The following is an 18,080-nucleotide window of genomic DNA, read 5'->3' on the forward strand; positions in this document are numbered from 1 at the left end:
AAGAAGCTACTTCCAAAACAGTTTGTGAATAATTGTATAGCGAGATGTTGCTAATGTTCCTAATTTGATTGTTTTTATTTGGTTTTCACTTTATATTCTATTTCTCTTTTAAGTTTGGCGAAATGAGCCTTTGATTTGATTGATCTCAACTCAAATTCTATTATTTTTGTTAATTAATCTTTTGGACTTCGTAAAAATAAATGTTGATTTCAAAATACCTATGGTTATTTTTCTTTCAATGTCCCGGGAGTTCTATATCTATTTTATTAGTGAAATTATTTGCAAAAATTGATACTCTGAACTACCAATCTCGCGAGATCTCGAAATTGGCGAGATCTCGCGAGATTATGAAAATCAATCTCGCGAGATCTCGACAATTTCGTCCGATGCTCAATCTCGCGAGATTGCATTCCCTGAATGTGAAGATGAAGTGCACTTTATTTTTCTGTTTTATCTTTTTAATAAGACCTATTAAGACGTATTGTGTTCTTAGAGTAAGGAATAAAATATTAAGAGAATACAGAAGGTGGTTGCGAAAATTCTTCCGCAATAAGTACCTACATTTGACCTACATGGTACACACAAACTTAAACATTCGTGCAAGGAGGTCTCAATTTAATAATATATAAAGCTTATGTCAAGTTTAAAATCAGAATTGAAAAATGACATAGACATTTTCTTGCAGGTTTACGCCTCACGGTTTTGTAAATTGTATTATCTAAATTAATTTTGTAGTTTTGCCTACATTTTGGCCTTTTACAGATGAATTAACTATGTCTACTTCAGTGAAATCCATAAAAGATAAGCCTCGTAAGTATTATTTCAGTATGAAATCACGTATGAGGTGTAGAAATTTGAAGCGCTTCCATACCTAGAGCCGATTAATTAAGTATAATTCCCGAACTTTAATGTTACATACAAAGTTACATATGTAGGTATATAAATACTTTCTACGGTATAATATAAAGTGGTTATGTCATGATTCAAATTAGGTCATCCAGAATATTGTGGTTTAGCAGCATACTAATATTTATTGGTTTTATTTGTTGTCCTTTCTTTCCCAGTCGTACAATTTCATTAAAATTTAAAATTAACTTGACAAAAAGTTGTAAATGTCATGAAGTTGAAATGTTTCCTTTCTCCGTGTGCGGTTTTTAAGAGATATTTTTTGTATTCCTTATTGTCTTTTTGTACAGATGCAGCGTCACGTATCATGCCCAGACAAACGGTTGCGTCAGCCGCGCGAGCAGCTCGCAATGCTACCAATAGAAATCTTGCTCTGCCGAACTCCCAACGGCTCTCTCCAGCCAGGGTCCCGCCATCTCCCGCTGCGTCTAAGGTTTTTACGAAATCTTAAAAATATGAACGAACACGCAAAGCGTGCAAAAATGATGAAAATAAACATTATTTATTTTTCTGTATGATTTTCTTAATATTATTGTGCGTACGTAGATACATATTATATCAACAATTTCATAGTTTGTTTTGTCAAGTGTGAGTGTATATACTTATATGAAGTTCCTGCTGTGTGCATATATGAAACACTGCAGCTACCATTTCTTTATATATTTTTTTTTATAATTACAGTGTAAGAATAAGATCCTTATATTTCAGATAAAAACCGCTATTCAACGCAGTGGTAAATCAGATTCAAAAACCGAAATTCAGGTAGGTACATACAAAATTATTATTTATGTAGAAATAATGATAAAATAAGTATTAAGTTTACATATTCTTTTCCAGGTAAATAAAGCCCGTGAACCAGAAGCTGTAGCGGATTCGGACATTTTTGTGAGTATTTTTTAACCGTTAGATTCCTGATAGTTATCATAAGTAGGTACAATTATTGACGGCAAATAATATTTTTATAGTTTCTACATAATAAGGAACCAGTTTCGGAAGTAGTAGAAGGACAGATTGAAGAAGTTGCATTGCAAGATAAAATCAAAGAAATTACAACAGAAGACGTTCAAAATAACCTTGACAGAAGTGATATTGGTATGTATAATTAAAATTCAATTCAATTCAAATGAATAAAGTCCTTATTATTTTTAGATCATACTTTTTTACCCTTACCCCACTTTGACAGATATCCTGAGAAGCATTGATGAAAATTACAATAGCTCCATTACGTTAGATCCTGAAAAGCTCCTGCTTACAAGTGGTAAATATCTTTTAACTTTTTTGGTCAATCTACTCGTGATCATGTAGTAATCAGTATAGCGTATTATTTAATTATCCAGAAAGCGAAGAAATATCGCGTCCTCAAACGCCTGTACCAAGTCTTCCTCAAACGCCAAATACCGTATCCAGCCGTCCGCAAACTCCTCGTCTACCAAGCCGGCCAACCACGCCCGCTACGTCAGCACAACGGAACAACACTCCATACAGCCGCCCCAATACCCCACAAAAGGCTACACCAATGCGACCAAAAACACCATCAAAGCTTGCACCAGCCCGACCAACGACTCCAATAGCGTACAGTCTTTCGAAATTACCCGCTAAAGAGGATGATATCAAGGCTACGTATGCTGCGAAACAAAAGCAATTTCATCGCATGAAGAAAGAACTGGATTTAAAACAAGTATGGAAATGCATTGTTAAAGTATGCTTTATCTTATTGAATTCACGTAAGAAAATAAATCAATCAATTCGGTTGTAGATCACAGTACTTAGGTTAATAGTAAACATCTTTTAACATTCTTTAAAGAACCCAATTTCACTAACGAGATCACATTTGGTAACATTTTTAGCAAGCCCTATTAGAACTGTTTGACATCTTGCGAAATTTACGTGAGCGTATGATAAATGAGGGTATATCTGCTGGTGGAGAAGGAGTGTCTAAATTGGTATTGTTCAATGTCGCTGATTGGACGGCTGATGAAATAACCCAGCTCTGTCGAAGTGCTGCTAATCCTTCAATTACTGATGGCGCCGTTGAACTGTTCAATACAAGTGTTTCGATAGGTAAGTTAAAATATACCTACCTAATTATTTCTGTTCATAAAATGCTCTGCCTCAATTCAACTAACATAAGATATTTCATTTTGTTTTCTTATGCATAGATGAAGAAACGTTAACCGATGTTGAAAGTAAAGCTCTCAATATACCAGCTTGTTTTGCGGATTTGTGTTTGAAAGCATTTACGGCGCGACAGGAATTGATTGACTGGATGAAAGAATACTTAGAGAAAGAGGTATATATTGCAATTTATATTATATGGGAGTTTTTACCCACTATTAATAAAATAAAGAGCAAAATTTAATAAGTTCAAATTTTTAGCAAGAAGTTGACAACAATGCTTTGGACAGAATTGCTCTCTACAATAATCAGGGGCTACAAATGTGCGAAGCACTTCGTGATTTAAAATCTCGTGCTGACGAAGCAGTCAACACCATCACAGTACTTTCAAAGTAACCATATATTGTACTTTATGAAAAATAATTAAATACTTACTTCAATTATTAGATTTAATTTAATGAATAAGACAAATAATTTAAATCACTAGATACATATCATATGTTGATGAAAGGTAAATTTTTTTGATAGACGTGCATGTCGAGAAAGGGCTACTCTATTATCTGTTGGTGAATCCTTAGTAAGAGAAGTAGCGCGCCTACGACAGGATTTGGAAGAACGAACCGCATCCAGAAGTGACGAGACAAGTAATGACACCGAAACAGCAAAAATCCTGGAGGTAATATAAGCATAATATTATGTTCATATAATTATGTTAAAATATGTGTATAATATTTTGAATATAACATGCATTAAAGGAAACACGTAAAGAACTAGAGGATGAGCGGGCTGCGAAAGGATTGATAAAAGAGAAGCTCGCTACAACTGAATCCCAATTGCGACAGACACGTTTGAGAGTTTCTAAAATGGATCGGCAGTTGCGTGAAGCTGAAGCAAGCATTGCCAGCCTTACTGGCACCGTTAAAAGTCTAGAAGATCAGGTAAAAATATCTAAATGTATGGTAAATTTAAGTACGTCTTATTTTGCTTTAGAAGCAGCTAATTTTTTTTTTCAAAACAGAGCCGCCAACGAGAAGTACAACTCGAGGCAAGAGCAAGAAAGTTAAAGGAATCACTAAAGACAGGTGAAGTGGCGAGCAATCATTTGGCACAGCAACGAGACGCTCTTCAGGCCGAGTAATACTTTAAATATACAATTTTTAATAACAAAATTATGTTTAATATTATTTTTGACATGATTTTTTCTTTTCAGGGTCGCTGATTTAACAGAGCAAATCAAGAACATGACATCTCAGCATAAATCAGCTATACAAGATCTTAATAATAAATTAAAAGATTTAAATCTTACATTAGAAGCTGAGCGGGAATCTTCTCAAAGAGAAGCAGAACTTAACAGCGAGCTTAGAAACTCACTAGCAGAAAGTCAAAATACCATAGAAGAACTTAAATCAAAAATAACTGAACTTGAAAATAGTAGACCGAACCCTGGTAAATTACCATTATGATAAAAGCTATATTTAAGTAGGTCGTAGTATTTTTGTTGTCCGTCGCAATAATCATTTCCAATTTGATAATAGATTTTCCAACGGAGAGAGAAATGGATTTGTGGGCGGAACTACAGGCGACCAAAGACACGTTACGCTTAGCTGAAGAAGAAGTAACAGCATCTAAAAAAGAAAAAGTTCGTTTCCTAGAAACGCTTACTAAAATGAATGTAAATATTATTTATCCTATTAATTAAAATATTTACAAATATGTATGCCTATGGATTATAACAATATTTTCATCATCCTAAGGAACCGGAGAACAAAATGGGTCTTCAACAGAAACTGGCTGCTGAATTACTGGGAAAAGAAGAGATAATTAGCAAAATGCAAACACAGCTTCGAGATCTAACAAAAAATATTAAACTTAAGTGAGTGGTTAATTAATAATAATAAGTGAAACATGCATAATTCTGCATTTACAGTTGTGATTTAAATTTTAAATTCGCAACTAAAATTTATTAAAAGGCATTGATGAGATTGCATTCTACGTAGATTTATAAAACTGCTGCTATTTGACCCTTTAAAGAGTTTATTTTTAATTGTATGTTTTCTAGTGAACAAAAAGTAATACAGTACGAACAATACGTGCGAGATTTGCAAGCTCACAATCGTGCCATCGCGAACTGTCAAGAGACACCCAATGGTATCAGTTATCAAGATTTACAACAAGAGGTATAAGTTATGATTGTTATAATAATTTTGGATGCCTATTTTTTATATACAAAAAAAATGTAGAGTATAAAAAGTGCATGGCTTAAAAACCCTCTCTTTGTTTTACCTACATACCTACATAGTCCTACATAGTCAAAATATATTTTATATGAATACAGATAATGAGTTTGAAGATGGGTCTCCTTGACGCAGTTCACCGCAATGAGGAATTATCAGAAATGTTGGCACAAAAAGAGCAGCAACTCGAACAACAGGACAAAACATCTCGTGCACAGGCAAGAGTCATCAAGGTTATTTTATGACAATTTATTTAACTAAATTTATGAAAAATTTTTGTTGAATAAAAACCTGCTTCTATTTTTTACATCAAATCATGCCATTGGAAATCCGAAATATTAAAACGATATTTTTTATATTTTTATGGAATGATTTTAATTAACGAGTAGGTATCACAGATCCGAGAAGAATTAATCAACATGCTGAAGAACAAGGAAACGGAGCAGAGTCGTGAGCTTGCCGCTTTACAACAAGATTTGGAGCATCGAATGAAAATTGTAGACGATGTGAGAATCGCGTTTTTTTTTCAATATTTATTTTTCGATCTTTGTATTACAAAAAGGGTAATTCATAAATAAGAAAATGAAACCTTAACAAAATATTATAAATATTGTTTTATTTACAAATGCACACTCGGTTTTATTATTACCGTAACAGCTAATGTTCGATAATAATAATTCTTACAAAACAGGTGAACAAGCAGATCGCAGCCAAGGCTGACGAGATTCAAGAGCTGTTCTCGACTCTAGAAACAAAACAGCAACAGATCCATCGGCTCGAGAAGATCGTGCTGGCTCTTGAAGAACAGCAGCGGCGGGCTCAGGCGCAGCGGACCCGGCACGAGGAAAAGATTGCTGCGCTTGAGCATGAGCTTGCCGCAGGGGGCAATAGGAAAGACAAGTACATAATGTGTTTAATAATATTGTTTTGTTACTATAATCGTGTGTATTCTTAGGGTGCTTTTGCTATAGAAGGTAATACAAATAAGACTTTAGTGGCAAACTACTCGAGTACGGAGTAGTGTGTTCTTGTAGTATGATATTTTAAGGCCTATTCAAATAACAGCGGTATCCGTTACCGCCGTGGGTAGCGGTATCCCGATGGATACGGGATTATCTCTTACGTACTACCTATATTATAAAGACTATTCGCATACCGATTCGAGTGCGGTAGCGAACAGCCGATCGGTACCCAGTACCCACGGCGCTAGCGGATACCGCTATAGTTTGAATAGGCCTATAGGCCTTTACAAGTAAATACAAAATTTAAAATATGTATTATCTTACAAGTGCAATGTATGATACATAAAGACATTTTAAGTTTGAAAAATCAGATGTTTTGCGCGAAGTGACAGTAGTACCCACCTCAACGCTTCGCTTATGAGGCGTGCAATACTAGAAGATCCGAACATAGGTCGACCTTCACCGGCGTGATAATAGAATGAGACCAATTTTATAATAAATGTAGTCTATTAAAAATGTATTATATATTTGGGCTCATTTTATTATCACGTCGGTGAAGGTCGACCTATATTCAGATCTTAGACCAAAACTGAAGAATTAAGTTAAACGAGTCCCATCACTAACCTTTGTTTTCTTCTTTTCAGGAGGTTCGTCTTCTTTTGAAATGAGATGAACAAGTTTTTGAAAAATAAATAATCCGTGAAAATTTGTGTTACTGTCTTACTTTTGTCGTACTTTTTGGGTGTTTTGTAAATTAGAATGTAATTTTCTGAATAAAAATTTAATTATGATAACATTAGGAAATAATTGAAGGCCTTAAATTCCTCATGAACTGTCTCCCGTTGCATATTATTCACTTTTTATCTGAGAACCGCGAGGCGCGAACAGAACATTTTTTTTTTTTCTATAAAATACTATGGGATCTTACTTAACTATGTACTTCCGTGAATTTTTTTACTAATAATCTCGCTAATAATAGATAAAAATTATTTCCTCAAAATATTGACATTGGGATTTGGAATGAGACTAATGATAAAATATTTATTTTATTTTTATATTATTATTAGATGGCTAGTAATTTAAATCACTTTAAAAAAATATAAATGTGGCATTTCGGTCATTTTTTAGGTGGGTAATTAAGTTATGTTTCCGAGTTTGACATGACTGACGTGACATACAATGATGGCAGTTGACAATTGACATTTAATAATTATCAAACATCGTGTTGTGTAATGTGTTGTGTTTGGTGAAACTACGTCTGCAAAGCGTATAAAATATTTTACTTATTACTTAGTCAATCAGAATTCCTATATAAGAATAACAATTTAATCAGCTAAAATGTCGGAAAGAAAAGTTTTAAATGTAAGTACTTTTGTTCTAAGTTATGTATGTAACATTGTTGCCATTCTCTATATAATATTTTGCTTATTTCTCAATTTCAGAAATATTATCCCCCGGATTTCGATCCGTCTAAAATCCCTCGCATGAAATTAGCGAAAAACCGACAATATACCGTAAGATTGATGGCTCCATTTAATATGCGATGTGCCACTTGTGGAGAGTACATTTATAAGGGAAAGAAATTTAACGCCCGAAAGGAAGACGTGGAAAACGAAGATTACTTGGGTATCAGGATATACAGATTTTATATTAAAGTAAGTACCTAGGTATCATGCGGGCATTTTTATCTAGGTTCAATTATTTTGGCACACTGATATTTTCAGGAGCCTTCAATCGTTTGGATTATCTCACAGGTTGGAGATTGGATCCCCCGTTTTCACATTGAAAAAATGAAAATGAAAAATAAATTTATTTCATACACACAATTTTCAAATACAGAAAGTGGATGAGTCCTCCTAGTAAGTTTACAAAAACCTGTGTCAGGAGGACCCTAAAGGAGGACATTAAATCTGAAGTAATAATAATAATTTTTATTGTTTTTGTATTTTACCAATTTTAGATTTGCCTTTTTGTTACATTTTATTTATCCTTCTCCCGCTCACTTTTTCATATTAAACATCTTTACTAGAAATATATTAATAAAACGTTACAGTGTACACGGTGTCTACAAGAAATATCGTTCAAGACAGATCCCAAAAATACAGATTATGAAATAGAAGCGGGTGCGACCAGAAATTTCATGGCATTGAAATTGGCTGAAGAACAAGCTAAAAGAGAAGAAGAGGAACAGAAGGAAGAAGAAGCTAATAATCCCATGAAATTATTAGGTATTACATTATAATATGATAAAAGAAAGTACAGTGGATTTCATTAATAACGACCTCGGTTGTAACGACCTTTCGGTTATAGCGACGTCGAACTTACGTCCCTAGAATTTGAAGCATACTTTCGTATAAATCCATTCGGCAATAGCGACTCCGGATATAACGCCTAATTCGGGTATAACGACTTGTTTTTATGAACTATTTGGGACAGATTCCTAGAAATTCATTGCGGATATTGAGACGGAGTCAGCAAAGGCGCAAAGACTCATTCATCAACTTTAACTATTAAGCTTGTATTATGTAGGAATGTAAACAAAGGATAAGAATCTTTTGTTTACATTCGCAGATGGTCAAGTGATTTGTTTCTGTGTAGGATTACTTAGCACGTGCATGAAGTTAAAATTATGAAGAAGAGGATTGCAATGTAAACGAGATTCCAACAATTAGAGATGCATTATGTGCTATTACAACGCTCAAAAAGTACTGTTTATTTGGAGAAGCCAGTAATAATTTAGATGTAGAGGGAATTATGAAAATGGAATATACCTTACAGCGTGCACAAAAGTCTAAACGCAGTGCACTATAACTCGTTTTTTTAATAAAAGCCTTGTATAATATAAATAAGTGATAAATAAATAACTACGTATGTATATATACATAATGTACGTGATTTTTTATTATTTCGGATATAGAGACCTCCGGATATAGCGACAACATTAAAGTGGTCCCTCCGCCGTCGTTATAACCGAAATCCACTGTATATCATAACAAACATAAGTGAATAAATTGAATAAATAACCTTTAATAAAAGTTCCGATGGGTCAAGTAAATTTAGAGCATTAGAGATCTTTGATATTATCTTTTAACTCAGTTAATTTTTTTACCTTTATATTAATGAAGCAATACCTTAATTTATGATTTTTTATTGACCTATGATCTTCATATTTCCTAAAATGAATAATTTTACAACTTTCTAATTATAAAGTTTGTGCAATATATAATTTTTTTGTCACATTCCAGAATACAGAACAGAACAGTCAAGGCAAGAAATTGAATTGTTGGAGAGTCTTGAAGAACTCAAAGAGCTAAATCGTAGACAAAGAACGGTGGATTATGAGGGAATGCTGAAGCAATTCCAACCAGAAACAGCAGAACAAAGAAAGGCGCGCGAGGAACAAGAAGATAATGAATTTATAAAGTAAGAAATTCAAAAATTCTACTTAAAGTATATTTCGTATGAAAGTGTCTTAAGAGTATATTCTAAGCATAGCACAAAACATGACAATAATTAATGGCATAATATGTACTTAAGGAAACTTGAATTACTATCCATAATTATTAATATCAATAAGCAATAATTTACTAGACTTTTTATGTTAAAACTGGTTATCAGGACAATATTTAATTATATTAACTATGTATATCTGTCCTATCTTTGTCTCTATAATAATTAATAACTAAAATGAAATATCCAATATTCAAAAAGGTTAAATAAAAACATATAGCTACTACTATATACAATAAGATAGGAATTTTTAAGAATATTATAATACATATATGTATGTATATTGCTGTATGTAAATTATTTTTTCGATCAAATATTGAATTTCTTCACTGAATAATTTAAAAGATTAATGTAATGTAGTGTAGTCAACAATTTTATAAAACCTCAGAAGTAGCTGGAATTTTGATTTTTGATGTCAGTTTTAGGACCATCAACAACATGTTTCCTTCTCTCCTTTTTTTTTATTTAGTGGAGTAAACTTTTTAACTATTCTTCTAGAATATTATAATATCAATATCAATTCAGTTAAATTAAATATCTATACTAATATCTATATATATCTACTAGAGGTCCGCCCCGGCTTCGCCCGTGGTACATATTTCGCAATAAAAGGTAGCCTATGTCCTTTCTCGGGTATCAAAATATCTCCATACCAAAGTTCATGCAAATTGGTTCAGTAGTTTAGGCGTGATTGAGTAACAGACAGACAGACAGAGTTACTTTCGCATTTATAATATTACCTTATAATTCTCTAAGTTTTCTAGAAAATACATCATAAAATTGCTCTGTTGCAAACTGAAAAAAAGACAAATAAACAACATTTTCGCATAATTTATAATATCAGTATTAAGCTGAAAATACCTATTCATTTTCTTATAAATAAAAATTATAGGTTTTATAAGATTCCTATTAATATTAACTTATTGAAATGTTAGCTTAAGTTGATTGAAGCAGACCTTACAAACATAGTAAACATTCACACATTTTTCATCACAGTGCACAGGGGCGTATTAAATTTTTTTTATTTTTTTATTATTATATCTGCGATCAGTCGCTAGACTATAAGCGGATATGTTGAAGGCGCGTATGGCAGGAAGGATGCTGCTCCCATTGGAGTCCACCCTTTATTTTATCGGGCTTGGTAGCCGGCAGTGTTGACTAGTCAAAAATGTCTCGTCGCTTTTTGAGACGACGCACGTTTTCAGGTTCAAGCAGTTTTGTAGCAAGAGGGTTTGGATGTTTTCCCAATCGCACTTTGTATGAAAAATGTTGCGTACATATTTCCTCTTTGATGGTTGGTATGTTCAAGAAAGTGTGGACCTCTTCTGTTCTGATGAACCAGGGAGCACCTTTTTTTTTTTTTTTTTTTTTTTTTTTTATAGTGGGGAAATCTTCCAAAGATACCCACGGCCCCCGGGGAAGGAGCCGTGGGTTATGTCGGATTCTTACCGACTAAAACCCCACTGTGTTCCGTCGAGCCGCTTTAATGATGGGGCCGCGGGTATTTGTTGGAATTCTTCCGCGACCCCCTCGGCGGCAGCCCATCTCCAGGCCAGGCGCAAGCCAAGAACAGGAAAGGTAGTTTGCCTGCTCTTCCCTCCCGTTGGCGGCATGAGCGGAACACGTCTCAAGCCGCCTCACCGCACCGGACGATGGATTACATTCCCCGTTCCACCGCCCGGCGCCCTTCGTCAAGGAGGCACGTTGCGACCGTGTAAAGCGGCCGCAACACGGCGACGACGCCCAATAAGACGTCTGCGCCGGATCGGGTCCGCGTGAGGAAACCAGGGAGCACCTGATAATTGCTTGAGAATATAGTTTTGAACTCGTTGCATTATCATTATATTAGAGTTACAGCTTGCACCCCAAAGTTGCAGTCCGTATGTCCATATTGGTTTAAGGACTGTTTTATAAATGAGGAGTTTGTTGTTCATGGACAGTTTTGAGTTTCGACCTAGAAGCCAGTGGAGTCCTCTGTATTTTAAATTTATTTCGTCCCTTTTTTTTTAATGTGTTCTGTTCGTATTAAAATTTATAAAAACTTAATGACATGTTTAACAGTTCACAAAGAGGAAGTCTGCGTGACGTGGGTCAGATAAGCTAGTAAGCAAATAAACATAAAAATAATTTTGTTACAGGTCAGTTAAATTCAACAATCCTTCAAAGCACAAAGTAGTGTCAGAAGAAATAATCGAAGATGTTGATGAAGATTATGAGCCAATTGCAAAGAATATTAAAACAGAAGATCCACCACCCAAGCCAGTAGTTGCAAAGAAAGAAACCTGGAACAAAAGCATAGGTGTCATATCTAAGAAGACACCTTTAGCCAATCTAGTAAGGAGTAAGAAACCAGAGACAAGTAAAAGTGCCAGTGAAAAAGATGTACAAGGTTCGTCAAATTGTTCTAATAGTGGAAATAGTAAAGATAGTGAGCAAGCAAAGCCTTCTGGACTATCGCTATTAGCTGATTATTCAGGCAGTGACAGTGATTCACAGTGAGTTATCATTTACATGTTTTCTTACATTGACTCTGTATGTAGGTTTTATGTGGTCTAATTGGAGTACAAATAAAAGCAAATATAATGATTATGTTACATATGTTGGGTTTTTTATTTTCATGTGACATAATTACTGCTCCGATTCTTATGGTTGTTGCTAAAAAGATTTGAATTATTGACCAAGAAAGTATTGACCATAGGCTACATTGAAATAACGCTTTTAATAGGTACATATAGATATGATTTAAATACTTGACTACTTTGTGTACTATATTTCGTTTAGAACATGCTTTCATTTTTTTTTCTTTTGTCAATTTTATAATGGTTCCGTGATAAGTACTAGTTTTATTTCTTATATTTTCTTCCATAAGTATTGACTTATTGAAAATGTCTATTTGTTAAAGTTATTTCTAATTTAAACATATTTTGATCTATGTGAAGTATAATTTTTTGATTGCTTACGATATGTACCGGAAATCGACGTAATATATTTCTTATCAAATTACACAACAACTTTTTAATGTGGATGATTATGTGCGGCATTTCTGAGGTACGGCCTGTTCTAATTTCCTCTTAGATTGCATTATTTTATGTTATGATATTTTATGAGAGATACGAATTTCTGTCAATCCATACTAATATTATAAATGCGAAAGTAACTCTGTCTGTCTGTCTGTTACTCAATCACGCCTAAACTACTAAACCAATTTGCATGAAATTTGGTATAGAGATATTTTGATAGCCGAGAAAGGACATAGGCTACTTTTTACCCCGGGAAATAGGATAGTTTTTATCCCGGAAATCCCACGGGAACGGGAACTATGCGGGTTTTTTTGACTGCGCGGGCGAAACTGCGGGTGGAAAGCTAGTTATATATATGCCCCTTTTCTAAATGCACAAGAAAATTATGTTAGATAGGTTATGGTACAGTTCGGTCAGTTACAGGGAAAGTTTAGTTTGGGTAGACATAAAATAACATTTAATTTTAACATCATAGCAGAAAGATAACAGTTATTTTCGATACTCATCGTATGTGTCTCTTTTCGACCTTTCCTTTGATATTGTTATTATTTGTATGCATTGGTAATTCAATAACTTTGTCATTCAGACCCTGATATTAGCTGATAATACAAAAAAAGTTAACAGCAAATCTCCGCTAAAATCGGATTACGTCTAGCCGATGCTCTCATGCTATTGTACTGCACTTTTTCTATAATGGTGTCAATTCTCTGCAAAAAATGAAGGATACCACATTGGTCGTATATGTTTTCAAAGAATAAGTAATAACATTTGATATTGTGTACGTATAATAAGATTTATCTCATTAGTAAGTGGTTAATGATGAAAAAATGAAATCTTTATTTGAAAAATATTGCTTAGTTGTCTATACAATATATGGCAAAAATCAACAGGTATACCCCAAAGGTTATTACCGGGTAAATTTGTAAGACAGTATGGATGTATGTAATTGTTACTCCTATGCGAAAATAACTGAAAATATTTTTGTAGAAATACTATTGTTCGTACGCGGGTCAAACCGTGCGGCATAGCTAGTTATACCACAGATTACTAAATAATTACTACCCAAGTAATACCTTCAGCTATAAAGAAAAGCCGCTCATAATGATGAATATCAAGTGTTAAAGCACTTAAATCTTCAATGTTATCGTAAAGAAATGTCATGCAATGTGGAATATTTTTGTCCATGACAAAATTTTCGGAATTATCAAATTGATACCGAAACACATTTGCAACTGGCGCTTTCAACTTTATAGAAATTACAGTAAGAACTGTAACTTTTTATCATTACAATGGTATTTATCGTTAAAAGATAACTCATAATTATGATGATTTATTAAAAGAAAATATTTTTGTGATATTATTTGATTTTTAAACAATTTGTGTTTTGGTAGCGTCATGATACCTATAAGTGCGGAATTTTATTTTGTATGTCATCAATATTCAGTAGGTAATAGGTATGTATTTGGATAATACGAAACTTGCAATTTTTTATCTAAATTAAACATCTAACAAACATCGAACATTAAACATCTCTACAGTGTCGATGATGTTTTCACGCGTAATTTTCCTATAATTTTTATGTCAAAGAGTTTACTCTTTTTTAATTTGAGAATGTGCTGAATGTCTGTATTAGATAGTTTTTTATTTTTTTTTATTTAGAAAGACAAAACAATTTATCCTACAGAAAAATAGCCATTGTTGGTTTTTACATTTTGAGATAACTGCTATTTTTTCTATGACTCACATCAAAATAAATAAACAAACAATTTTTATGAAATCTCTTACTGAAATATAAAGAATCTAATCGGAATTTATTATCTGATCTCTTGTGATTATAATAATGCAAGCATTATTTTTAGTTGTGTTTTTGTTTACTATACATAATATAAATTTCACATTGAGTCAAAATTTTAAAATAATGCTAAGGTATAAAGTATTGCAGTATTGCATTATTATGTGCATTATTATTTTAATTTTGACAACCAACAAGTATGGTAGGTAGGTAGGTACTCATTAATCTTCAAAGAAAATGACAAATTCCATCTGTTTGAGAATCTCGCGCAATCTTATAATGTCGTTTTGTCTATAGATAAACAAGATTAAGATAGATAGGCTTAAATCCTAAAGAGAAATCTCTTTCAGGCATTGGCAAGAACATGTGGGGCATTTAAATGAGGCCATTTAACAATACAGCGTTCAACATGCGGATTAATTAAAAAAAATTATATTATGGATATCAGGCATAAAAATGTTAAACAAACGAGAATATTGTCGGTAAAATAAAACTACAATTGTAAGAAAACGACGCATGCACGCCGCCGCATGCCATGCAATCTTTACATGGCAACACATAATTTTCGCTCTGTCTCGCAGACATTTCATACGTTTTCGTTACGGTTTTAAGGTACATTTTTTTAATAAAATTGAATATTTAATTCCGATTGTATTGCTACTCTCCTTTAATAGAGTATTTAGCACGCAATTCTATCCATTTTCCACAAATTAATGTAAAGCTAAGTTTTTTTCATACACACTTACCCCTTTTTTTTTTTTTTTAAGTGGGGAAATCTTGCATAGATACCCGCGGCCTCCGGGGAAGGGGCCGTGGGTTATGTCGGATTCCTACCGACCAAAACCCCACTGTGTTCCGTCAAGCCGCATCAACGACGGGGCCACGGGTATGATACACACTTACCCCTGCCAAATCTGCGTTCTGTCACGTACTCAACCATTTATCAATTACACCATTGTATTTGTATAGGCTATCCAGAATCCATGCGACGTTCTTCATGATACCTTCAAGGAACTTTGACTTACCATTTACGAAGAGTTATTAAACTTAATTCGTAAGGTAATTACAGTATGTACATACACAAGTCGTCACACGATCCTCCTTGCGCTCGGTGAACGCTGGAACGATTAACAACATTCCGTGTTTTGAAATTTAAATTATTATGATTATTTTGTGGGACGCGATATATGTACGAGCATGTAGCTCTTGTCATAGAGCTCGCGGTGAATCTTTATCATGATAAATTCTTCCATGGAAGTAAGGTGCTTGTAATACCTACTACGTTTACGTTACGTTATTCTTAGTTACTTAGATTTTCCATGATCGATATTCATATAGGTTATTTTTCCTGAAGCAGATTTTTTCATTAGAAGATAACATATTAATAAAGGTACTTAATATGTTCCTACCTACATTGAAACAGTATGCTATCCGCCAGTGGTGTTGCCCGCGTTTTCTACAACTTAATAAATTATATAGGAACTAAGCTTTCTCGAGAACCACACTATTCATTGGTGAAAACAGAATGAAAATCGGTGCAGTAGTTTTTGTGTTTATCGCGAACAGACGTATATTTGTTTAAAGTATCTAGTAAGGCAATCTATTTTCTTATCTATTTATATGTTGGTATATTCACAATTTCCATCTACAAATTAATGCAAGAGATTTTTATACTTAGAGCTTTTTTCTAGAAAGATTACACCTAAACCATTAACCATGACAATGTTCTTAGTGCAATATATATCTAACATTCCTTTTTCTACCTTTCTATCTAGGCATTGAGCATATTACACAAACCAGTTTAAGTAGTAATTTTCATAGCTAGTGTTAAGTGTACCTTAATGGAATTTCGCGGAATAATTTCTGTCTGCTATTTAATTGTTAAAGATTTTGCATGTTGCTATGGACAGTGTCATAGGTGTGTCTATTCGGAAATCAGTATTCGTTCCGCGCAATGTATGATTTGCGTATAATGTAACGGTGAATTTGTTGAACATTTTTAAATCAGAGTCCGTTAAAACAAGCTCGGCCAGGCATGCGATTCAGGTTCAAAGTCAAAACGGCTGTCAGCTTAAAGGCTCTACTACCTGTATTTGCTGTCCTTGGAATGTATTAGAGAATACCAAAAGGAATTATTTTATTATTTAAACTCATATTTGTTTATGAAATGATTGCGATCGAGTTGCAGATGGGATGAGATGTAATTACTCGTATAATTGTGTAACAAAGAATTATTTGAATGTAGTATAAAATAAGCTCCAATTTGACTGCACATTTTATGTATTTTTCTGGTAATATGTGTACTTCTTATGAGTATTTCTTTTTGAGTAAGAATTTTCAAACCTCTATGAAACAAAATGTGAATTTTTAATTACTTGAAAATACCAAAAATAATTACCCCATTTTTGTGCTAAATTATATTTAATAAAAAATGTCCGTGCATTATAATAATTACGTACTTTTACAATTAATGTAATGTGTTGGCCACGCCCACTGCCCACGTCGTCAATATGTTTAACAAATTGATGTGTTGTTTTACGCCCTAGGCGGATTCCTGCAAATCGGGGTTTAAACAAAAAGCTCATAGCTCACGGTTTGAGATAAATACGAGTCGTATCCCGATTTTTTCGTCCACATAAATATCGCTTTTTTCGAAATGTAACGGCTTCGAGCCGACACGTCGGTGTTCGGTTCTGGGAAGTTTGGTTGTCGCGGCGCCGGTCCTGTGTTGCTGCTTGCTCGTCTAATAAATAAAAGCCTGCTTGGGAAATATTATGTTACGTCTCGGGGTGTTTTTTGGAAGTGCGTGCGGCCCTGTCTTCGGTTTGGCCACTCGAGCCTGAGTAATGGACTTTTTACCGAATGGACCTTGGGAAAAAGGATAGCTTTCTTTGTTTATAATAACTATACCTAATCTTTACTGTGTATAAATATGGAAACCCGGCAAACTGTTAAAGTTTTCATTTCGAACATTTCTTACAACAACATGTAACGTAGTTTATGTGGCCCAGTTTGTATTGTTTCTAATTGATAAAGACTTTACTCCATATCGCAGTGCTGTTGGAACAAACTAACCATAATTTGATGTCGTAATACCAACGAATTTAAAGATTAATGGTTTTCGCTGTCGGTTTGAGCAATTGTTATCACCGGATACTACTTGTATACCATGTGATTGATTAAAAAGCCGCAAGTTATTCATGCCACTATAAATAAAGTTGTTAATGGAAGGCGGTCTGATAGTAATTGGGCCTTAAAATTCTTTAAGACACACGCACACAGAGATCCCTCCCGTTTGAAGGGATGTGTAAACCAGTATCATTCATATGCCTCACTAATCTCTTCGAAAGTGTAAGCTAATGAGAATCGGGTTTATCAATCGATATTTTATTTGTTGTAATCACAAGCGTCGTAAATATTTATTATACCATTTTCTTTCATAAATTTTGAAGACAAATTATATTCAATACTTTATGGCATTCTTCAACCCGTAAGTGGACCAAGAGAAATAGAATTATAAAATATATTTTATTATTGATTC

The 18,080-nt window shown here is 33.7% G+C and overlaps 2 protein-coding genes across 2 annotated transcripts; both read left to right on the plus strand.

Moving 5' to 3' along the window:
- The first annotated feature begins 773 nt into the window (after nt 1-773).
- LOC149902452 (uncharacterized) lies at nt 774-6,880 on the plus strand. Its single transcript, XM_090110529.1, has 21 exons — nt 774-810; nt 1,197-1,339; nt 1,615-1,668; nt 1,744-1,791; nt 1,872-1,998; nt 2,090-2,164; nt 2,244-2,584; nt 2,754-2,967; nt 3,066-3,196; nt 3,283-3,413; nt 3,550-3,697; nt 3,777-3,959; nt 4,040-4,155; nt 4,232-4,467; nt 4,557-4,693; nt 4,776-4,894; nt 5,081-5,198; nt 5,357-5,488; nt 5,645-5,761; nt 5,947-6,155; nt 6,862-6,880. The coding sequence occupies exons 1-21, from the start codon at nt 774-776 to the stop codon at nt 6,878-6,880; spliced, it is 2,835 nt and encodes a 944-aa protein (XP_089966655.1).
- Nucleotides 6,881-7,426: 546 nt separating this feature from the next.
- LOC149902453 (splicing factor YJU2) lies at nt 7,427-12,312 on the plus strand. Its single transcript, XM_090109778.1, has 5 exons — nt 7,427-7,579; nt 7,660-7,872; nt 8,271-8,445; nt 9,463-9,640; nt 11,866-12,312. The coding sequence occupies exons 1-5, from the start codon at nt 7,556-7,558 to the stop codon at nt 12,224-12,226; spliced, it is 951 nt and encodes a 316-aa protein (XP_089965904.1). The 5' UTR covers nt 7,427-7,555; the 3' UTR covers nt 12,227-12,312.
- The last annotated feature ends 5,768 nt before the right edge of the window (nt 12,313-18,080 follow it).

The sequence above is a fragment of the Colias eurytheme genome, chromosome 15 (assembly GCF_061535395.1).
Source record: "Colias eurytheme isolate Ceu_HAF_F1 chromosome 15, ilColEury1 Martin Lab GWU primary, whole genome shotgun sequence".
In the NCBI taxonomy this organism is placed as follows: Eukaryota; Metazoa; Arthropoda; class Insecta; order Lepidoptera; family Pieridae; genus Colias; species Colias eurytheme.

Bases quoted from the DNA above. Each gene is read 5' to 3' on its own strand.
- LOC149902452 (XM_090110529.1), top strand. From the start codon at position 774: ATGTCTACTTCAGTGAAATCCATAAAAGATAAGCCTC. The intron at 1,792-1,871 runs GTGAGTATTTTT...ATATTTTTATAG, and splicing joins TAGCGGATTCGGACATTTTT to TTTCTACATAATAAGGAACC. The intron at 2,968-3,065 runs GTAAGTTAAAAT...TCTTATGCATAG, and splicing joins CAATACAAGTGTTTCGATAG to ATGAAGAAACGTTAACCGAT.
- LOC149902453 (XM_090109778.1), top strand. From the start codon at position 7,556: ATGTCGGAAAGAAAAGTTTTAAAT. The intron at 8,446-9,462 runs GTATTACATTAT...GTCACATTCCAG, and splicing joins TAATCCCATGAAATTATTAG to AATACAGAACAGAACAGTCA. The intron at 9,641-11,865 runs GTAAGAAATTCA...ATTTTGTTACAG, and splicing joins GAAGATAATGAATTTATAAA to GTCAGTTAAATTCAACAATC.